This window comes from Sphaeramia orbicularis, chromosome 6 (genome assembly GCF_902148855.1).
Source record: "Sphaeramia orbicularis chromosome 6, fSphaOr1.1, whole genome shotgun sequence".
NCBI lineage: Eukaryota > Metazoa > Chordata > Actinopteri > Kurtiformes > Apogonidae > Sphaeramia > Sphaeramia orbicularis.
Window position 1 is genome coordinate 46,241,583 of NC_043962.1, and position 24,304 is coordinate 46,265,886.

The window sequence follows — 24,304 nt, forward strand, 5'->3', positions numbered from 1 at the left end:
ATTTCACAAATTCATCCCAAGGGCCAGACTGGACCCTTTGGTGGGCCGGATTTAGCCCCTGGGCCGCATGTTTGACACCCCTGAGTTAATCAAAATTAGACATCTCTTTCTTATTCTCTGTCGCACTGCCATTGTCCTGCAGGTTTCTGGTTACAAACCCATTTTATTACATTAAATCCGGACCAGTGGAAGTCAAGTGCAGGGACGGCGCCCTCTGCTGTTCATTCAGATTAATCTTATGTTAAAACTTGCACTCCACTAAAGATCTACCCAGTAAAAAAGAAATCTAAAAGCATAAATTGTGTTACTGTTTGGCAAAAAAAATACAGAAAAAGCCCTTCAATCTAATTCAGTTTCAAATTACTTTATTTATAAAGTTCCATTTCATTCTTAATCAAGTTTAAGGCAATCCTAGTTGCTTTTCAGAAACACATTGATAGTGATTGATCTAAGATACACATTATTCTCACACATCATATCAATCCTCTACTGAAACTCAAGTGAGAGATGTATTCACATATGTAACAGTGGTACATAAACCCGACAACCAAAAGTGGTCTACAAACAGTCTGGACTAGACTCTGTTAAATAAAGCCTATTACAAACAAACTACAGGAGATTTCTTTGCACTCATTTGAAGAAAAAAAAAAAGAGATTATTTTGTCTAAAAGAGCATATAAATTAACTTAAAAAGCCTCCTGTGGAAGAAGTTGTACTACTGTATTTATAAAAGCTTTTATAGAAAATACTTGGAATATATAAGAAACTATTGTACAAAATCGGATCTTCAGGGACGCAGCTCCTCACAGGTTAATATGTGAAGTCAGAACGGGAGAACACTGTTCCTACAGACATTACACATCGTTGTGTTTGTACAGTAAAACACTAAAGAATTGATGCTATCCTTAAAACACGAAGAGCTGACATTTGACATTGTTAACAGGCACAAAGTCTATTGTTTTCATTAGATTATAAGGAAATTTTGGTCCACAACTGTAACAGTCCCCAGATACTTGGAGTCCAGTTTGCTTCAGGGGTCTTCATTTCATTTAAACCCACTTCATCTGGATTTTGCCGTCATATTTTGGGATCTCCACATCAGAAGGTGCCCTTATGACTTCCACGCTTGTTTTTCTGACTTTCACAGATGGAATTCTCACTCCAAAGGTCATTTCTTGGAAAGGAACTTCATCTTGTTTCCTGAAAAGCAATATGACAGGATCATCGTCAGTTTTCCAGAACTTCCTTTGGGATTAACCTCTTAAGACCCAGCTATGAGTTTTCTGTCCACATTTGTAGACAAGAATTTCACAACTTTATACAAAAAAAAAAAAGAAAATTGTCCACCACAAAGGACATTCCATAAAAAATGTAAAAACTGCATCTGAAAAAACTGTTGCATCATGATGTTTCCAATACAGGCACTTATTTAATAAAAAAACAAAAAAAAGCTTGTACTTTGCTGACATTTCCTGGGTCTTAGGACATTAATAGAGTATTATTTTGTTTTTTTTGTAGAATCTTATCAAATGGATCAATGTATTATGTCACAGGTGTCAAAACTGTGGCCCAGGGGCCAAAACCGGCCCGCCAAAGGGTCCAATCTGGCCCCAAGGATGAATTTGTGAAATACAAAAATTACACTGAAGATATTAATAATCAAGGATGTTGAAATCATTTTAGGTTAATTCAATCTAAAGTGGATCAGACTAGTAAAATACTATCATAATAACCTATAAATAATGAAAACTGCAAACTTTCCTCTTTGTTTTAGTATAAAAAAAAAAGTTAAATTAGAAAAAAAGTTACATTTACAGACTATCCTTTTACATAAAATATGAATATCCTGAACAAATCTGAACAATCTGAAATGTCTTAAGAGAAGTATGTGGAATTTTATACAATATTCTGCCTGTTACTAAATCTTTAAGTTGTGATGCACATGTATAAATGATCAACTTAGGCGTAATAAGAATTTTCAGGTTGTTCATTTTTGTTCATGTTATGTTCAAGTATGGTTCCCAGGTGTAAACATTTTCATTGTGCAATTTTACTTTTTTCACTCAAAAACATAGAAAAAACTTTGGAGTTGACATTATTTATCAGTTCTTATCCTATTATTTATATTATTTTACTGGTCCGGCCCACTTTAGATCATATTAGGCTGTATGTGACCCCTGAACTGAAATGAGTTTGACACCCCTGTATTATTTTATGAAGCGAAGATGCAGAATAAAACTCACCTAGGCCTTTGAGGAACTTGTTGACTCCTCGTTGTTCGCTCCCAGGCAGCGAGTCCAGATACTCCTGTGCCCTCACCTCAAATAGACCTGGAATATATATATAACTTTTAACCTTGATGTATTTAGTTCGTATTTATGTTTAAATTGTATACATAGAGAGTAGAAATAATTTCAAAGATATAATATTAAGAAAATCACTCTGAACATATAATAATTTGTGTAGAATTTCAAGTACTTACTCAGTTTTCCACACACTATCTAATATTGGGTCAAAACACAGTATTTGAAATCTCTCTGACGGGACATTTTAGAGACAGTTTGACAGATTCGTGTTGTTAAATGACCCATACTTTTTACTTTTAAATTCATTTTTGCTTTAGTTGGACCATAAGGGATTATCCAAAACAAGGAGCTTTTTTTTAGGGTCATTCCATATAATTTCATCAAGTGGTCCCCACCTGACCCTCTCAGATTTTTCTAAATTTTTACATACTTATAGAACATTATATATGATAGAAAAATCCAAAATTTCAAGGCTTAATTATAAATAGTTTTAAAGTTATGACCATTTGAAGTAGGTAGGGGGTACCCTAAAATTGGGACAAAAATTAAGGCTTGAAATTTTCGGCTATTTTTAGGCTTCTATAACTTCTGAACAATAAGAGCTAGAGGTCTGAAATTTTCAGAATCATTTCACAGGAATCTATAGTCCTAAGAAATGTGAAAATATTTACTTCAAATTTATAATTGCATGTTACAGAGAATGACAAAGTTGAGATTTTATCCATCGCAAACTTCTAAAATGCTACATTTGGCCACTCATTACACAAAAACTAATCATCATATTCATTAGAAATTTTATGTGCTATATCTTGGCTACTTAGGGAATGGATCTGTGTAAAATGAAGGTCCTATGTTATGTTATGTATGATATATGAACAGCTGAAAATCAAAAATATCTCCCGACCTTCGGATTCAAATGTCAATATCAGCATGTGGGATAGGTAGTGTCACAAAATAAAAGACACCATGTGAAAGGACAGGAATTGCCCTAAATTTTGACACCAAGCACAACTTGTTTCTATAAATCCTTCTATGTTAAATGTTCAAATTAAATATGGACGTTTTCGGCTAAAATATGGGATTTATAGAAGCAAGTTGTGCTTGGTGTCAAAATTTAGGCCAATTCCTGTCCTTTCACATGGTGTCTTCTACTTTTAAATTTTGACACCAAGCACAACTTGCTTGATTTTCAGCTGTTCATATATCATATATAACATAACATGACATAGGACCTTCATTTTACACAGATCCATTCCCTAAGTAGCCGAGATATAGCACATAAAATTTCTAATGAATATGATGATTAGTTTTTGTGTAATGAATAGCCAAATGTAACATTTTAGAAGTTTGCGATGGAAAAAATCTCAACTTTGTCATTCTCTGTAACATGCATTAATAAATTTGAAGTAAATATTTTCACATTTCTTAGGACTATAGATTCCTGGGAAGTGATTCTGAAAATTTCAGACCTCTAGCTCTTGTTCAGAAGTTACAGAAAATTTCAAGTCGAAAATTTCAAGTCTTAATTTTGGTCACAATTTTAGGGTACCCTCTACCTACTTCAAATGGTCATAACTTTGGAACTATTTACAATTAAGCCTTGAAATTTTGGATTTTCCCATCATATATAATGTTCTATAACTATATAAAAATTTTGAAAAATCTGAGAGGATCAGGTGGGAAATTTTCTTAAAATCTGCTGATTTCATATGGAATGACCCTATATTGAAATAAATGTTGGAATGGCACTCAATTAAAGTTCACTCTCTGATGGGACATTACTGTGTTTTGACCCTATCACAGCCTTTATGTTTGTATTTTACTGCTGTACTTTATGAGGACACTCTACCTCTGAGGCCTTGTCTGCGTAGCTCCCTCTCCTGGATGAAGCCGGTGAACATCTGGGTCTCCATAAACACCTCCAGGAACCTTCGCAAGCTCTTGGATGTCACCGCTTTGCGAAAGGCCTCACGTTGAAAAGACGATGAGGAGGGACCGGGCAAGGTCGGTGAGGAAACGGACGAGTCATCTTCTCGCTCTGCTCCACCCATGAAAAGGGAGTAGTGACCCACAATCTCCACGAAGAAACGCACAAAGGCCTCGGACACGACTGTGCTGAGGGAGCTGGAGTCTGGAAGGAGGTGGAGGAAATACGTCAGAGTCACATACCCACAAATGACTAACAGACACACCTGCAGCCTTTTCTATGACTACTTTTATCTAAAATATTTTTCGACTACATAGCAGGATAAAACTTTCATCACATGTTTCATTAGTATATTTCAAGACACCATAATTCAGAATTTTAGTAAAGTTTATAAACTGACTTGACAGTTAACAATTCAGTCTAACTGTACATTAATATCCTTTAAAATAATGCAATTATTTTTGTTTTGTTTTTATATTTTTTGGGGGTTTTATTTTATTTTTTCTCTTAATAGTGGGTGGGAAGGGATAATGGTTAATTATGGTTCATTCATAGTAACTGTTCTGGCTTAGATTAAAACTGTCGTTGTTCTCAATATACATCATATAAGACAATTTCCTATTACCTTTCAACTAGAATACCTGGAATCATTATACATGTCAGATATTGCTATGTATGTAAGAAAATCCAATAAAAAGATTTATTAAAAAAATAAATAAAAAAACTAGAAAAGCGCAGACCTCCGCCAAGGCAGGCATCCCCCCACCCCCACCCCTCCGATCACCACCAAAATATAATCATTTGTTCCTTGTGCCAGTATCAACTTTTCCTGAAAATTTCACCCAAATCCGTCCATAACTTTTTGAGTTAGCTTGCTAACAAACAAACAAACAGACAAACCCCGATGAAAACATAACCTCCGTCGTTCCTTGTCGGAGGTAATAACACAATTCCACAGGGAAATGTAGTCTCCCCTAAACAACATATTATCTTACCACAAAACTTTCATCATGTTATTCTGTAGTACACTGCTATTGCATCAAATGTACCAAATATATTGTCATTAGCTGATGATAATAGTCTGATCGTTGCAAAATGCAGGGAGTACTTGAATCGAGCATATATTAGGTGATTATATCAGATGAAATGTAAAAAGTCAAATAACAATGCATACTTAATATGTCAGTCAAAGTGTCCAGAAATATTATAAAAAATGAAAACTAACTGGATGGTGGTACTGCAGTATTGGTCAGGAAAATATGCAGCTTTGGACAGAAATATACAAATTGTGATGAAATAATGATAAAATGTCTAAATTTTACTCAAGATGACCAAAACATTTCTGAAATGCCATTATGTGCATCAGACGAGGTCATTTATAACTCATTAAGGAGAAGAGTTTTGTCTGCACGACGGACATTTTATGGACAGGCTGTTTATTACAATCCCCACAAAAAAAGAGTTTGATTTAGCCATAATACAGCGACAGAAAAGACATTTCAACATCATGTCACAGTGGTCTAAGAATAATACAGGGGTTGGACAAAATAATGGAAACACCTTCTATGATGCCACAATGTTAGGTGTTTCCATTATTTTGTCCAACCCCTGTATATTTTTTGGAGTGAATCAATAACTAATGTGAAGGCTCACCATTTGGGAGGTCTCCTTTGTCACAGGCCAACTCCCTCCTCTTGTCCAGCACATGTTCGAGAGCAGCCTGCAACTTGTGTGGAAGAATGGAGTCCTCATCATCCAGCTGTGGAGGAATGAACGTAGATAAAGTTTAATATACTGCAATGAATTAACAGATTACATTATTCACATAACATTCAAATACCATCTGTTAGATTCACTGTCAGTATGATGGAGGTAAATGGAGAAAAAGTGGTTTTGGCTATAGACATGTACTGTGTTTCTCTTTAACTTCTACAGCATTTACCTGTCGTAGGAAGCGGCTGTTGCCAAGATCGACCACCAGGACCTGATGGAAGAAGCAAAGAGAGAGTGATGTCATTTCCTGGAGGGATTGTTCAAAAAAGGAGGAGGACAGGGTGTAATTACATATTTAGTATCTTTACTGTTACTTATGCTCCTCCATCCTAATATAAAAGTTACATTTTATTTGCACATTACAGTTTATTATTGCACCTTACAGTTAAACTATCCAGATTTCTTACACAGTTTTGGTTGCACTTTCTTCTAATTTATTATGTATAGTGTGTTTGCTGTTGTATTTAATTTTTTTTACACTTGTATTCTGTTTTTTACAATGCAAAATGCTGTGGCTGCTGCAATTTCCCAGATTGGGATCAATCATATCTATCTATCTATCTATCTATCTATCTATCTATCTATCTATCTATCTATCTATCTATCTATCTATCTATCTATCTATCTATCTATCTATCTATCTATCTATCTATCTATCTATCTATCTATCTATCTATCTATCTATCTATCTATCTATCTATCTATCTATCTATCTATACTGTACCTCTTCTATGGGCAGCTCTTTGAGGCGAGGCAGAGAGCTGGAGAGGAGGCCGACGATAAAAGGCGTAGGAGTGCAGACGATATCCAACATGGATGGTGGAAGAACAGGGATGTACGTGTGTTGCCAGGTGAAAGGGTAGAGAAGAGCAACGACTGCATGACAACACTGAGACAACGTACTGTGGAAAGACAGAAACAATATTAAGACTCAAACACAACAGCAACAAGTAACATTTAACAATTACTTCATCCATAATATGGGTATGAAATATTTATCGGCTAAAATTTACTTAGAGGGTCAAATGAGTGGCTATTTTTGTCCAAAAAAAAAGTTGTAAGAAATGCATAGAACTGTGTTGAAATAATGCTAATACATGTGTGCACAGACTACTGATATTATTTGACAGTGGAAGCTATATTTTCAGAAATATTGGATTTTGAATAGCACGTGTATGTGAAAACTTTTGCTGGTGGACGGACGTGACATTACCCATGATGATCTGGTCAGTACCAGTACTTTATTAGAAATAAACTTATATACTTACTATTGCTAATTATCCTCTTATTCATAAATGTTAGTATTGTGGATCTAAAACAATAACAGCTGACACAAAAACACAAAATGTGGCAGTGGACAGATGTGACATGGTTGTTACAGATCCCATCATACTGATGCTCGGCAGCCATGTCACCGTTTCCACAAATGATCCCTGTGCAAAAACTAGTATCAGAATTATTTAGTGTATAGTTTATCATCATACTAAAGAGGAAATAACAATATAGAATTGTTATTTCTTCATAAAAATGCTTATTATTAGAAAACTGTTGATTTAAAAAGTGACATGTGACATTCTTAATGTATGTATTGGCGTAACATAAGCAGGATGGATCAGCACCATACTCCATATTGCAACCTGTAAAAATAAAACATGTGATATGTAGGATATAATATTGTAAGAAAAACTGGGGAATCTAAAAGAATAGAATATTTGTTTTTCAGGTAAATTCAGTTAAAATATAACTTGGCCATTTGTGACATGAAAAAATAGCATTAATTGTGATGAAACTGGACATTTTTGACCTGAAAACGTTGTTCATATGACCATCAACATGTTGCAACAGAACTGAAATCCTGTAAATTTGCATAACTTGTATTTACCAACACAAAGTTCCTTTGAGGATTCACTTATATTGATTTCTTATGCACAAAGACATAAATAAGACCTCTAAGCAAATTTTAGCCGTTATATGAATCCACTATATACTGCGTTTGTGTAGATTCTCAGTCATCCAGGTCATGGTAATCCTCGATCGGTTAAATCAAAAGCAACTGGACTTCTATCTTGGCTTGAAGAAGTTTCTCCTATCATCTGAGGGGCTTCATCAGTTCTAAAGACTGTTGATACTGGAGTTGGGTATTTATCCTCTCCCTATGTAAATGCCTTGAGAGGTCACATGAGTCCTGTTGTGTGTCTTGAGTGCCAACTGCACATTCAGGCCCTTGTGTGGCTAACGAGTCATTATGTGGCTCATTATGCCTAAGGTAGAATTTGCATGGCAGAGTTGTTGGGATAGTATTATACGTAGGAGACAGATAATGACGTAGACCCCCACCCCTGTTGAGAAACGGTCGTTCCAATTTGACATAGATGGCTTCTTTCACACCTCTCTCAAACCATCTGTCTTGGTGATGGTCTAATTTAACCGATCAAGGATCACTATACACTGCATTTCTTTTGGAACATGTCGACCTTTTTAATCAGTTCTACCAAAAGCATTTGCTAACTGCAAAAAACTAAATAATAACATTGTTCATGAATGCATTTTGTTTTAGGATCATAAACAATACATTCACTTTTTATTACTGATAGGAACAGACACTGGAATTCTTTAATTTGCAAGTAAAAGTAAGGCTATATGTTACATGTTTATCACATTATCAGAAAAGCTGATAAAGTAAGGCATCAGTAATATTTTTATCACATAACATGACAGTGATTGACCAGGATGATCACACAATACATGTAATATTTAGCATTAGTCTATGAAAAACTATTAAAATAATATTAACATGTGTTTCTTGTCACCTGCCTAGGGACTACAGATGGAAATGAGCACTGTTGCTAAAATCTGTCATATTTACAGCTGCAATCATTGTAGATGTTCATTAATATGCACTGTCCCTAATAAATAAATACATAAATAAATAAATGTGCCATGTTCTTACTAACATTAAGTAAAAGAGGAACATAATTTAACATTCATATTAGATAATAGATGTGTGACCAGAATGTCATGTGTGGGTTGGGATTTTGCTTGTTTGGGGGTGCAGAAAAATATTGTCTGTGTGTGTGTGTGTGTGTGTGTCTTAGGGGGGTCCATGACTGTCAAACGGGGTCCATTCAGCTCTAGCAGGCTGGACGGGGCATTTCACAGCCCCCTCCCCGGCCATACCCCAGTTAGATAAACTATTTTTAATCCTAATGAAACATGAAATAAATGTTCTTGGTGCAGAAATACATGCCACCAAACAAAATGCTTCTAAACCTGTATTGTATGCCTTTATTTAACCCTTTCATGCATGAATTATGAGAACATTAATCAACGTTTTTTTCTTGAGTGATTTTATTCCTCTTTAGGCATTAAAAAACACAATGTGATTGAAATTTTTTTTTATAGAGCTGCAAAAATGTCCACTAAGCTGGACAACATACAAGCTGCTGGACAATTTATGAAGCAAAGAAACATGTATTTACTGATATACTGTGCAAAAACTCTGAAATAAAAACATTTTAATGCTGCTAATCTGATGTTTTCTCACATTTTAACATATTCTAGTAGTCATTACTCACTTCATGGAGATAATATGCAAAAAAACCCCATCAAATTTTTGTTGTTAATTACAGTCTAATAACAATAACAAGGAATTCATTTACAGTCAAACATGTTAGATCAGGTTTATCAAGAACAGCAAAGTTACAGTAATGTTATCAAATGGAGTGCATGGGATGATGTATTAGCGTCCAATGTGTTGGCTGATATGAAACTAAAAGAACAAAATCCATGAAAGAAAAGCTGTAGAATAGTTGTCCACTGTAATGACCACTACGCATGAAAGGGTTAATCTGTATATTACAACCAATCTAGTGTCTACCACAAGATGGCACTAAACAACACTACTGCCACCCAAGTGGTGCTTAATTTGGAAGATAATGTTAAAAGTTCACTTGTGTATGATCCAACCAAAGCCCTTGTTACTCTGACAAGAATGTTAAAAAGCATCTGTTAGGGGAATGTGACGTAACACTTATAAAAACTATAAAGCAGCAGCACTCAGCAGCCTCATGCTGTTAACTTAATCTCTCCAGTAAATGCATCTGGCCTCAGTTAATTAATTAAAAAAAGGATTGACGAGGCCAAGTTTCCACTTCATAGTAAAGTATGCGCTACAGCCCGTAATCTGCTGGTAAGAAATATGTCTGATGCTGTATTATAGTACATGGTAAGATAGAAACAGTCTCGCTGCACATGTAAAGATATTTAATATTAATATTTACGTTTCCTTAACCAACAGGTAGGTATGTGAGCTAACTGAGGATTCCACCAGTTGAACCAGGTGTACCGCACCAGTAAAAGAACACCTTTTGACCCTAACCATCAATAACCGGCAATAACGGCTTAAGATTTGAGGGTTTTAGTGAGTAGTGTGGGTGTGATGACGTCAGTGTGCACACGTGTTAGCTCTGGAGTCATGCTCTGAGGCCCAACTCCTTCCTTCTGGCATCCATGACAGTTTTCCGGAGGAGAAATGATTGTTCCCCAGGCGACTGTATAACACAACAGCATTCCTTCCTCTCACACTCGGTCAGAATCCCCTTTCTCCCAGTCTGCTTGTCGACTTGAGGTCTCTCTGTCATATCCTACACACTCTTTCCTCTTCATCACCTCAGAATCATAACTCTGCTTGGACTGATGTGTTTTAACAATGGATTATTAGCATAGATTAATGAAACACTCCGGTGACTCCCTCTGCTGCGAAATGCTGATTTGTGATGACCATGCGATCTCTCGGTGTGAAACTGACAGGATGTGTAACAGTGTCTTTTGCTCGTGCTGACCTGAGTTTGTCTGCAGTGAAGATCACCCTGCGCTCCAGCAGAAGAGAGGCGAACACTCTGAGAAGGAGACGGAGACTCAAAGAGGAAAACAGACATTCAAAGTCCACATGTTCCAGACGGGAATCTGATGGCCGACACAGCTCTATCACCTGTGCACAGGAGAGGGAAAAAAAAAAAAAAGAAAAAGCTAAGAAAATGCATGTACCACACTGACTACTGTATGCAGCCGCAATCATGGAGATGGGTTTTGGCTCCAAGTATGACATGAAAAAGTGCTGCTGAAAATGCATTCCCACACTCTCACCTCTGTCCCAGAGCCAGGGAGGAAGTTTTTGACAGTGATGGTCCTTCCTGGAGCAGGGAAAGGAGCTTCCATGATGCCTCTCATGAAGGGCTGCACCAGGGCAGGAGAGATAGCCCTTCTCTTTTCTACTTCATCCAGAATCTGTAAAACACAAAGAGAAACACACTCAAACTTAACCTTTTGTTTCCTATTTTATTTTGTTATGTCTAAACTACCCACTAATGTCTGCTGCGCCCCAATGCTCTGCACCTGTGTGACTGTCACCCCTCTCTAGGTAGAGTCAGTCGGTGTATTCTCCTTCCCTTTTCCCAGTTTGTCTTTGCTCCTCTGTGACAAGTGTTCCGGCCTTTTTTTCCCAGTGTCCTTGTGAGTTTTTGTGTATGACTTGTTGACTTCTCCACTCTTCTTTTAGATTTGTTTGCCTTTTTTTGGACTGCCTACCTGAGTACAGAATGATTTTTGAATAAAGGAATCTGATCTGATCTAATCTGATCTGATTAGCTTCTGTCTGGGTTGTGTTTTCAAGTCACTGTTTCTTTGTCAATATCCTCCAAACTCAGAACAAACAACATAAACTTACAATAGATTGGAGCTTTAACGTACAAATCCCATTTACAGAAAAGTTGTGATTTGTTCATTTGTTTGGACCTCTATTTAACTCACAGAAGTATATATAAGATGTTTTGTTTTGCAAAAAAATCTCCAAAAGGTTGTGACAGAGGCATGTTAAATGACTTTTCCATTTAATTACCCTCTTTTGGAACTGACGACACCAACTGCTGCACTTTTGCAAATGGAATATTAGCTAATTCTTGTCCCAGGTTATTTATCACAGTTTTATGTACAACATTGCAAAGTGATAATAAGGACTGCTTCATGGATAGAACCTCTCCATGGACTGCATCAGAAGTACAACGAGGCAACATGTCTGTATAGTACGATTATTTGTGTTGCTGATTTAACACAGATGCAATATATTTAGATAGTAGATAGATAGTAGATCATCATCACAGAGCATTTTCAATTTAAACCATAAAGACCCAAACATCCACTGTTGACCAAAACCATCTACTGATCTAAACTGTTTGATACCTGTTGATCCACTAATCCTATCAATTCATGAAATAACTAGTGCAAAATGCTGTTTTTCGTCTTTTCATGGTCATCAGATATGACCCATTTGGACGTTCAGAGGCTCTGCAATGAACATGGAAGCACCATCAACATTGATTATCTTGATTATCATTGATTATTTATCAACATTGATACAACATTGATTCACCAGTTCACAGGTTTTGCCATGGTGGTGCATGTACATGCGGTGGCTTTGCGCTCTACAGAATTGTTGTTACTGCTTTTGCTATTTTTTTTTTTTTTTTGCATTGTATATTTCCTTTTTTTTTTTTTTTTACCAAAGAAGTACTGTTTTTTTACAAGCGCATCAGAATTTCGTTGTGTATGCTCTATGTATACAATGACAATAAAAGGAATCTTGAAAATCCATAGATTCATAAATGACAGTAGATGGAGACACTTGTTTTATGTTCAGCCAATGATATACAGTACAGGCCAAAAGTTTGGACACACCTTCTCATTCTTTGCATTTTCTTTATTTTCATGACTATTTACATTGTAGATTCTCACTGAAGGCATCAAAACTATGAATGAACACATGTGGAATTATGTACTTAACAAAAAAGTGTGAAATAACTGAAAACATCTCTTATATTCTAGTTTCTTCAAAGTAGCCACCCTTTGCTCTGATGACTGTTTTGCACACTCTTGGCATTCTCTTGATGAGCATCAAGAGGTAGTCACCTGAAATGGTTTCCTAACAGTCTTGAAGAAGTTCCCAGAGATGCTTAGCACTTGTTGGCCCTTTTGCCTTCACTCTGCGGTCCAGCTCACCCCAAACCATCTCGATTGGGTTCAGGTCCGGTGACTGTGGAGGCCAGGTCATCTGGCACAGCACTCCATCACTCTCCTTCTTGGTCAAATATCCCTCACACAGCCTGGAGGTGTGTTTGGGGTCATTGTCCTGTTGAAGCATAAATGATGGTCCAACTAAACGCAAACCGGATGGAATGGCATGTCACTTCAGGATGCTGTGGTAGCCATGCTGATTCAGGTTGCCTTCAGTCTTGAATAAATCCCCAACAGCGTCACCAGCAAAGCACCCCCACACCATCACACCTCCCCCTCCATGCTTCACGGTGGGAACCAGGCATGTAGCATCCATCCGTTCACCTTTTCTGCATCGCACAAAGACACGGCGGTTGGATCCAAAGATCTCAAATTTGGACTCATCAGACCAAAGCACAGATTTCCACTGGTCTAATGTCCATTCCTTGGGTTTCTTGGCCCAAATAAATCTCTTCTGTTTGTTGCCTCTCCTGAGCAGTGGTTTCCTAGCAGCTATTTGACCACGAAGGCCTGATTCACGCAGTCTCCTCTTAACAGTTGTTGTAGAGATGTGTCTGCTGCTAGAGCTCTGTGTGGTATTCATCTGGTCTCTAATCTGAGCTGCTGTTAATTTGCGATTTCTGAGGCTGGTGACTCAGATGAACTTATCTTCAGCATCAGAGGTGACTCTTGGTCTTCCTTTCCTGGGGCGGTCCTCATGTGAGCCAGTTTCGTTGTAGCGCTTGATGGTTTTTGCGACTGCACTTGGGGACACATTTTAAGTTTTTGAAATTTTCTAGACTGACTGACCTTCATTTCTTAAAGTAATGATGGCCACTCGTTTGTCTTTACTTAGCTGATTGGTTCTCGCCATAATATGTATTCTAACAGTTGTCCAATAGGGCTGTCAGCTGTGCATCAACCTGACTTCTGCACAACACAACTGATGGTCCCAACCCCATCAATAAGGCAAGAAATTCCACTAAGTAACCCTGACAAGGCACAGCTATGATGTGAAAACCATTTCAGGTGACTACCTCTTGATGCTCATCAAGAGAATGCCAAGGGTGTGCAAGGCAGTCATCAGAGCTAAGGGTGGCTACTTTGAAGAAACTAGAATATAAGAGATGTTTTCAGTTATTTCACGCTTTTTTGTTGAGTACATAATTCCACATGTGTTCATTCATAGTTTTGATGCCTTCAGTGAGAATCTACAATGTAAATAGTCATGAAAATAAAGAAAATGCGAAGAATGAGAAGGTGTGTCCAAACTTTTGGCCTGTACTGTATTTGACTGAAAAAATCACTTTTTCTTCAGTTTTTTCTGTTTTGATATAATAAATCAGAGTTTTCATGAATATCAAAATTGAATATAGGAATTTAGATATAGAAAATTTCATGATTTACAGCATAAAATGCAAAATATAAAGGATAATATTATAATAAACAATGATAAATCATTTAAGAACGGTTAAATATAGAGAAAAAAATCATATGGGAACTACCACAAAAGTAGCACTGGGTCTTTATGGGTTAAGTACTGCATGTGGGTAAAGTAGTATTTATCTTCATGTAACCACCTAATACCAATACAAACCCAACTTTAAAAATGGAATGTACATTGCAAAGACATTTATGTACATGGGTCAACATACATATAAATCTGAAGTTCATTACAAGGAAGCTTTTCCACTGCAGTAACCACATCAGCTGCAGTTCACATGTGCATCTGTACTGCAGCCAGGACTACCAATCTGTGTGGGAAAATAGTCTGTACATAGAGTGGGTGTGTGCAACTTAAGTGGTATTTCTCTGTACTCTGGTTATATGTGTGAAATTTTGTGCAAATTTGTTTCATTTGGTTTCATGTATGTTGTGCTTTGTGCTCTATATTTACCTTAGAGAAGAGGTCGAAGCAGCCCAGGCGGCTGACGATGCAGTAGACCTCAGGGAGCCTTCGGCCTTTACCACTGGGCTGTGAACAACCAGCGAGAAAAAGAGAGATCAAAACACTGGTGCATCACAAGACTGCTCAGATAAATACAGCTTCAGGATTAGATCAGTGGAGCAGAGCAGTAGCTTTGTTTCACAGAGGCTTTGGAGTCACATCTATGTGAACAAATCTGTATCAATTATCATGAAAATGTCACAAATGTGTGGAAAAGGTTCTTGATGTGAATAGCAAAGTGACATATGAACAACTGATGTTTAAAGCTTAAGCATATAAGGAAATAAAAATGAAAAAGTACATAAGAAAAAGTAGTTGTAGAAACTTTAAATCAGGGTTAGGTAGGTCAAAATCAAACACTGCAAAAATCTAAATCTTACCAAGTGTATTTTTCTCATTTCTAGTCAAAATATCTCATCACACTTAAAATAAGACGTAATCACCTAAAGAGTAACTTTTCAGTGAGATATAAGAACTTATTTTTAGACAATAGGTCTTGAAAATCTTATTTCAAGAAATCTTACCAAGATAATTTCCCCCCAAAAAATCTTGAATTAAGCAAAAAAATCTGCCAATGGAACAAGTGAAAATGATCATGGTACGATTTCTTGAAATAAGATTTTCAAGATCTATTGTCTAAAAATAAGTTCTTATATCTCACTGAAAAGTTACTCTTTAGGTGATTATGTCTTATTTTAAGCATAATGAGATATTTTGACTAGAAATGAGAAAAATACGCTCGGTAAGATTTAGATTTTTGCAGTGAAGTTAAAAGCAATACATCTGAAATTGGCAGGATTATTTAAAAACATACCAGTAATCTCCGACAGTAACCAAACCGCCTGCTTCCATCCTCACCAGTCAGAACAAATGAGAACGTTTCACTGGGGTTATAAAAGAGAAGGAAAAAACAATTCAGACTTGATGGAAACTATTTAGAGCTTTAAAAATAAAACTTAAAAAAAAAAAACAGTTTTGGCAACAAAATTCATAGTTCTAGACTGGAATTTGAGCTTTTGTTAAAAAAAAAAAAGGCAGTCTTTGTACTTCAGAGAAAAGACCCTCAGGACAGATTTAGTCTGTAAATATCAAAACAAAACCTCCTGAGCTCAGCCTGACAGGTTTGCAGTGACCAGTGACGACCTCCCTCACAGAGAGGAGTGGCAGCAGGTATAATGACTCACTGTGCAGGTGAGTGTGTGGTGGCCTCTAACCCGGCAGACCTCAGGTAATTATTAGCCATCATCATCACGACACACATCATCACTTCTCAGAACAATGCACACATTGAAAAGTTAAGCTATGCACTGTTGGATCATACAGCCAGTCTTTAACTGCATACAAAGAGAGGTGATTTTGTAATAGCAAACCAGGTGTAAGATGGTAAATCCACAGAGTCTGCCTCTAATCATCTGTCATACTCAGCGGCTTTAGTTCAGGAAAGAACAGTCATCTTTACAAGCCACAAGGTCACTGCCATCACTGGTGTTCAGCCTTTTCAGGACTAAGTGGTTATTAGCAAGGAAAACAGCTGAGCTATTACCACTCTGCTGGAAAATTCCTGTGTCCGTGTTGTGTTTCACTTTTTTCTTTAGTGTGTGTGTGTGTGTGTGTGGTAGCAGTCAGACTGACCTGGGGAAGTTGTCGACAGGTGCCCAGTCTTTGGCATCAGGAAAACAGAACTGAGGGATGACCTTTAACTGGTCCTCAGCCTCCCTCATGAACTTAAAACTCCTCTCAAGCTGAATAAAAAAATAAGAAAGTATTAAAAAAATACAATAAAAAAAGTTGCCTGAAGGATAAACAAAAGAAGGTCTATACACATTATGCATCATGCCTTCTTAAATCTAGAACATTTATCAAAAAAAAAAAATCAAGTGTTATATTCTTGTAATAGACTGGTGTAAGGATAGACGTGAACTAACATTTTAAACTGGTCATTAATTTGTATGTGTAAATTAAATTATCACTAATGGTCAAACATTAAATATCTTTCTTTTCTGTCTTTCTTTTGCTCTTTTATTATTATTATTAGTGGTAGTGTAGTAGTAGTGTAGTTTTATTTCGAGCACATAGAATCATCAGATAACAAAGAACCATACAACATGGTCAAACAAAATTTTTCTGTGCTCGAAAAGGAGTGGGAAGAAGTATAACTTATTGACTCCCACCCCTTTTTACAAACTAATAATTACATTAAATCTGCTTCCTTTGCTTTGTTAACATTATTGTTTGTATGTGTAAATTAAATTATCACTAATGGTCAAAGATTAAATATCTTTTTTTTCTGTCTTTCTTTTCCTCTTTTATTATTGTTTGTATGTGTACATTAACCCATTAAAACCCAAACAGCCACTAGTGACCAAAATCAGCTACTGATGTAAATGTTTAATATCTGTTGATCCACTAATCCTATCAATAATTGTAAATAATTGGTGTAAAATGCAGTTTCATGGTCATCAGATATGACCCATTTGGACGTTCAGAGGCTCTGTAGTTACCGTGGAAACACCATCATCTTCTACAACATTGATCCACCAGTAAAACCCACGGAGTTTGATCAGTAACAGTGAATGGAAACACCTGGATTATGGTCAATTAATGATATATTTTACTGAAAAAGTCACTTTTTCTTCAGTTTTCTCTGTTTCTGATATAATAATCCTCAACTTTAATCTGAAATTTAATGAAAAGCTACACATTCAATAAATGATTATATGGGAAAATACCTGATTTTAACAGAAAAAAATGCAAAATACCAGAGATAATAAATGGTGATAAATCACTTAAGAAAGGATAAATATAGAAAAAAAAAAAATCATTTGAGAAGTGACATAAAAGTAACACTGGGTCTTTATGAGTTAAATTATTACTAATGGTCAAAGATTAAATGTCTTTTATTCTGTCTGTCTTTCTTTTCCTTTTTCTTTAGTACCAGTATCTTAATAATATTCAGTAGTATTTCTGCCCACTTTTACCTTCAGAGGGAACTGCTGTGTGACTTCTGGCAGGTATGGAACTCCGGCCTTGGTTTTGTGGAGTGCTACAACTATGAAATACTCAAAGAGTTTCCTTTCCTGCAACTCCATCAGATCCCTTTCCAAGGTCCGGTACCGCCCCGTCTGCCTCAGCATGGACTGGACCGACACCAACCGCTGGCTGTGAGCTAAGGGTCAGAGAAACATGCAAAGAGAGTCAGTGATAGGCTGGGCTGAAAGAAAACCTGCTGTGCCACCGTGGAACAAAGGCAGCAAATTTAGAAAACTTAAAAACTAAGATGGTACAATGATTAAATATAAGAAATGAAATATTTATTAATTAATACATGCTTCATGCGGTTCTCCTACCTTTTAGTTTCTCCTCGGTGTCACTCTCTGACTCACTGTTCTCATCTGTAACTATAACAAACATAATAAAAAAGAAGAACTCAGTGGCACACCTTAAATAACAATTGCAGGAAATGGAGAGCACATGAAATTTGCTTGCATTGCTTTCGTTCTCACCCTTAGCTCAAAAAAATGTCTGAAATATGGGACACACTGCAGTGAGATTAATAGTGAGTATTTCTATTAAACTAATTAAATACACACACTTCAGTGGGGTATTTTCAGTTCCAGACCTGTAATGCCATTCTGTTTAACATGACATTGATATAGAGAAAAGACTGAATTTACTTGACCAAACTTTAAACAGTTTTCAAAATAAAACACTTTGTAAATAATTCCTGGACTCACAACAAGATCAGCACCTTGATCCATTTTTGCCTCAGATATATTTTATAAAACTCAGTGAACAAATGTTTGATATGTTCTGCTAATTAAAAAAACAGAATTCTTGATGGAGACACTGAGGTGTGATTAATATTGTCTTCATGTGCTATGGGAATTATGGTAAATACTACTTACAAACTCAATAAGTACACATAAACGCCCCCTCATGTTGTATTTTCCATTCAGGAACTGGGAAAAAGTTTTGATCCATGAGTTGCCAAATTGAAAATAACCTTTGAACTTTTCAACATGGCGGAGAGCAATGAGGGATTAAGTGCAAATGATAAACACTGCTTTTATTAACATTCTGCTGCTATTAACTGAAAACAATTTTGCAAAAAAAAAGTGGAGTTTGCATGTTCTGCCCGTGTGTGTCAGTTCTCTCTGGTTTCCAAAGACATGCATTAATTGACTAACTGGTTAAAGCAGCGTATGACTTTCATCACAAATTTTTTGTCAAATTTGTAAAACCTGAGTGATAGTCTAATTTTCACTAATCCATTAGTCTTTCTGTGTTTATGCATCTGAATAATTTCCCTCATGGTGAACCACTTCGAAGATGACCCCATCATAAACACAGTTCATTTATTTACATAACAAACTGAAAGTAGCAGCTACCCAGTTTTGTTGTACAGCCATTGTACAGTGACATTAAATCTATCCTGTTCAACTCTATTTCTCTGTCTCTTCATGAGTGCTGAACCCAAATGTCACCTTTATCTCCAGCCACCGACTCTACTCATTCTTTAAAACAACCCTGGTGGACTGTATAACACTGGTCTACAATTTTTTTAGAAACTATTTGCTTCAGAGATAAAATGTGCTAAATGTTACGTATTTTAATAAGATTAATTGGAAAATAAATGACAAAAGTGCCGGTTTGCTGATGTTTTCAAGGTATATGATTAAGTGTTATTACACATATATATTGGTTTATGTAAATTTATCTAATAGTTTTATAAATCTTCCACTAAATAGAACCTGTAAAGTGAATGTATTCTAATGTGCAGACAGTGTTTTGAAGTAGATCTTGTAGCTCTGAGACAAATATTCCTTTTGAGTCAAACCCATTCTCTCGTTAATTCTTGAATTTCACATTTTGACCCAAGGCTGTATCTTGGAAAGTTCAGCCAACCAGCATTTTTGACTTGATTTTTCTTTATCAGTGACTCTCATGTGGTAAAATTTCATTACTTTTATTCTGGAAGGATTTTCCTTGTAGACCAGTGTAATTTTACGTTGTAATGATCTGGCTCGTTTTCTTGTCGAATTTGTGAGAAACTGCTTTTGCTTGGTCGCTGCGTAGAATTTCCATTCCCATAATGCACTTTGTGACAATATTTCTGAAAAGGCCAGGGTGACATTTTGGTTTGTTATGTAAACAAGCGGACTGTCATCTTCGAAGTTGTTCACCGTGAGGGAAATGATTCAGGTGTGTAAGCATGGAAAGACTAATGGATTAGTGAAATTAGGCTATCACTCAGGTTTTACAAATTTGACAAAAAAATTGTGCTGAAAGTCATACGCTGCTTTAAGATAAATTGCCCATAGGTGTGAATGTCAGAGTAATTGGTTGTTCGTCTCTATATACGTCAGTGTATACATGTCCCTGCAACCCTCTCGAGGATAAAGTTCAGAGGATGAATGAATGAATGAAAACGAATGCTGTAGCAGATGAATTAACATGTCCAAACCTGTGTGACCCAAGTAGCAGGTCATGATAAATTGTGTGTCGGCCATTTTTCATTTGCTACAACAAACAAAAGCACTTGAACACAACGGACTGGTAATTTCAAATTCACAAATGAAAAGGATCATCTTTCCAATAGCACTTGAAGGCAGCATTACTGTTGGTAAATGCCCTGTGAGATGAATGACAGGGAGTTGTTTTTATGTTTGCATTAAGATTTGAAGCCTCACCTCTCCCTGAGCTGGACTCTGCGGACTGAGACACTCTCTTCATGCGTTTCTTCCCTCTCCGTGCCTCAAAGATGCCATTAATTTTCAACACCACCTGGAGGAGGCAAAGGGAAACAAAGATTCATCTTTAAACTTCTTCAGCTTGTCAACAAAATCTATCAAACTCTTGCTATGACTATGAGCTATTAACTTGTGTGAGGCCTTCCTCTAACACACTTCTCACAGGAAATATCTGTCAAAAAAATGTTTCCCGCGCCTTCCATCCCAAGACGGCATCATGAGTGGATATTCTGAGTCGTGTGGTAAACCGTAAATCACAGAGAGTGATGTGATTTCTGTAAGAGACTCCCACACCTTGGGAATTTTCCTCCGTCTGCGGTTGTAAGGGTCTCCAGAGAGGCAGGGGGTGTCGTCAGGGCTGCTGGGTGTAGAAGGGGGGCTGATCCGTGAGGGTGATGAGATGCCGGTGTCCCTGTTGGTCTTACGCAGTTCTAATAGCTTGAAGCTTCGTCTTTCTGAGTTTTGACGGAAGAAACCGGGCTTGGAGGACAGCTGGAGGACACAGATGGACCAAGACAAACAGATTTTATACGTTTTAAAGTATCACTACGTTTTCATTATCTCTGCTGTAGGTAGGTAGGTAGGTAGGTAGGTAGGTAGGTAGGTAGGTAGGTAGGTAGATAGATAGATAGATAGATAGATAGATAGATAGATAGATAGATAGATAGATAGATAGATAGATAGATAGATAGATAGATAGATAGATAGATAGATAGATAGATAGATAGATAGATAGATAGATAGATAGATAGATAGATAGATAGATAGATAGACAGACTCCTTTTCAGGTATAAATGAATGATTTTTTTTTTTTTTTGGAACTTTGAATTTGCATATATTCCATGAATGCTCAAAACAAACAATCAAATCAATCAATCAGTCAATAGATAGATAGATAGATAGATAGATAGATAGATTTTTTGTTGTCTTCTGATATTCACAATTATCCTACACGACACTCAAGTAAATTTTATCTTCCGTACTGCCGAACGTCTGTCAGTCAGTATTCTCTAAAATATCGTGGACCACATCTTCGGAATGATCTACAACCTGAACTTCAATCAACGTTTTAAAAAACACCTGAAAAGGACTTTAATTTGCGAAAAAATTTAAGGTTTATATGCTTTATATCATTTGATTTGTATTTCTATTGTTTTTACTTTAGATTATTATTTCAGTTATATCGTATTTTTAATTTTTTTTTTTTTTTCCTGTGTATTTTTTTATTTCCGGAGAGGTATTTACATGAGGTATTTATATGATTTTTTTAGCTTCTATCCTCTCCTGCACAATGGTGTTACTTACATGAAACTTGTTTTTTAAATTTTTCTCTTGCTGTTTGTGATGTGCGAATAAAATAAAACAAAAGATAGATAGACAGACAGACAGACAGACAGACAGACAGACAGATAGATAGATAGATAGATAGATAGATAGATAGATAGATAGATAGATAGATAGATAGATAGATAGATAGATAGATAGATAGATAGATAGATAGATAGATAGATAGATAGATAGATAGATAGATAGATAGATAGATAGATAGATAGATAGATTTTCACAATCCGTACCCCCACAAGAGTACAGCACATCACTCACAAGCATATAATATAACAAACCAAAAAACAACAATTCCACAATCACATACTCACCACCACACACATCCAACTAACACATTCTAGTCTCTTTAATGATTTATTCAGTTGTGTTATTGCATTTGGAATTGTATACCTTTGTTGGAGTATCAGGAACAGGGGATGAGGAGACAGGTGAAACACATTTGCTTCCCAAACAACTTCTTTCCAACTCTATATCTTCATAGGGGTTCTCCTTGGATGGAGGATCTTCAAAAGGAGAAATGTTTTAACGTAAGAAATCAACAGGACCTGGATTACAAAAGGGCCTTACATAATCAAAAGACAGGATAGTGTTCTTTCCATATCAGTCATGTTTATTTTATTTTTCCAGATGATTCCTGCTCCAGATGTGCAAAGAGGTAAGCAGTGTGCTCCTCATATTTTATTGTGATAAGATACTAGCACAGCTAATGCTAAATGTAACTCGACCCAGAAGTCCTCCCCTGCAGATCACGAATAAGACCATTTTCTAAAACCTGTGCCTCTTTCCCTCTTTGTCTCTGTCTCTCTGTATATCTCTTCTGCCCCATCAATCCATCCACCAGATGTGACCTGAAGGAGTAGGAGGATGAAGAGGGACGTTCAGTTCCCAGCTTCTTCTACTTCTGAGGAAAACAAGTGCTTAAGCGAACTGTTTTTCACATTGCTGGCTGATGAGGACGGTATAATAATGACAATGGTGTGTTTGTGTGTGTGTTCTCAGCTGTACATGTGACTTTGCATCAGTCATCAAGGCTTAGATCTGTTTTTTTTTCCCTCTTGGGCTGACAGTATTTACAGGAAGGCGGATAGTGTGTTTAAAGCATGTTGATAAGAATCGTCCTTACATAAGAGTTGTATAAAAAGACCAAATGGGCCTTGAACCAGTTTATTATGCTGCAAAAAAGGAACATCTGACTTAGATAACCTGACTTGAATTTGGAATATTTATCTTGAAACATCATTTTTTAGATTGATTTACTTACTGAGACTTAATCTTATTTAGATTATTTGAACTGTTCATGTGGAGCTACTCCACTTACATATTACAACTAATTTTAAGCAATATTTATAACAAAACAAGCTACATTGTTGGGCGATGAGTATGAAGGACAAAGTAACTGTTCACCCTCAAGATATTTCTACTTGTTTCATGCAGTTTTGGTCATACATATCTATTGAGTCATTACATCTTCATAAAACCATTTGAAAAATTTTACTATGAAGACTTAAAACAAGTATATTCTGCTTAAAGTAAGAATTTAGCATTCTGTAATCCTTGGATAATATTTTCTTATTTTAAGAAAACTTAGTAAGTTCCATTTTCTAACTGCACTGGCAGATAATTTTACTTGAAATAAGACATTTTAACCCAATAATGAGTCTAATTTTCTTATTTTTGTACAAGCCTTTTTTGCAGTGTATTCATGTTGCACAAATCATATGATCCACTCTACCTGCAGTCTCTCTGAGCTGCTTCTTCAATAGGCAACAATAATAAGTCTGAGTTACTTTACCTACGGGACTCAGGTTAAAAATGTCTGTGAGTGGACAACAGAGGCGGCAAAAGTATTTACATTCTGTACTTAAGTAGAAGTACAGCTAATTGTGTGAAAAAATACTCTTGTAAAAGTAGAAGTACTGATTCAATACTTTTACTTAAGTAAAAATAAAGTACAACTTCTCAATTGTAATAAAGTACAAAAATAAAGAGCAAAACTGCATTTTTGCCATGAATAAAAGAATACTAATTTAACCAGGCAAAATCATAAAAGTTTCCGTTTTCTAATTCCACTGTGAATGGTACTGACCAGAGTCCTGCACTGGGTCAGGTACTCAACAGGTAACCCGCGAAAACATGCAGGGATGGGTAAAAAAAAAAATTACAAGAATTTCCACTGGTATGGGCATGGGTAAATTAAATGAAATGCGAG

The 24,304-nt window shown here is 36.3% G+C and overlaps 1 protein-coding gene across 1 annotated transcript in view; it reads right to left on the reverse strand.

Moving 5' to 3' along the window:
- Positions 1-343: 343 nt before the first annotated feature.
- si:dkey-82f1.1 (DENN domain-containing protein 2A) overlaps positions 344-24,304 on the reverse strand; it is a 56,432-nt gene continuing 32,471 nt past the window's right edge. The window contains exons 5-20 of the mRNA XM_030136930.1: positions 22,486-22,598; positions 21,046-21,243; positions 20,692-20,785; positions 18,349-18,399; positions 17,980-18,167; positions 16,634-16,743; positions 15,816-15,885; positions 14,951-15,028; positions 11,152-11,292; positions 10,848-10,996; positions 6,731-6,908; positions 6,176-6,217; positions 5,887-5,992; positions 4,156-4,437; positions 2,244-2,330; positions 344-1,200 (exon numbers count right to left, since the gene is read on the reverse strand). Coding sequence (XP_029992790.1) covers positions 1,169-1,200; positions 2,244-2,330; positions 4,156-4,437; positions 5,887-5,992; positions 6,176-6,217; positions 6,731-6,908; positions 10,848-10,996; positions 11,152-11,292; positions 14,951-15,028; positions 15,816-15,885; positions 16,634-16,743; positions 17,980-18,167; positions 18,349-18,399; positions 20,692-20,785; positions 21,046-21,243; positions 22,486-22,598 — 1,919 coding nt within the window. The 3' untranslated portion in view covers positions 344-1,168. The remainder of the gene's footprint in view (positions 1,201-2,243; positions 2,331-4,155; positions 4,438-5,886; positions 5,993-6,175; positions 6,218-6,730; positions 6,909-10,847; positions 10,997-11,151; positions 11,293-14,950; positions 15,029-15,815; positions 15,886-16,633; positions 16,744-17,979; positions 18,168-18,348; positions 18,400-20,691; positions 20,786-21,045; positions 21,244-22,485; positions 22,599-24,304) is intronic.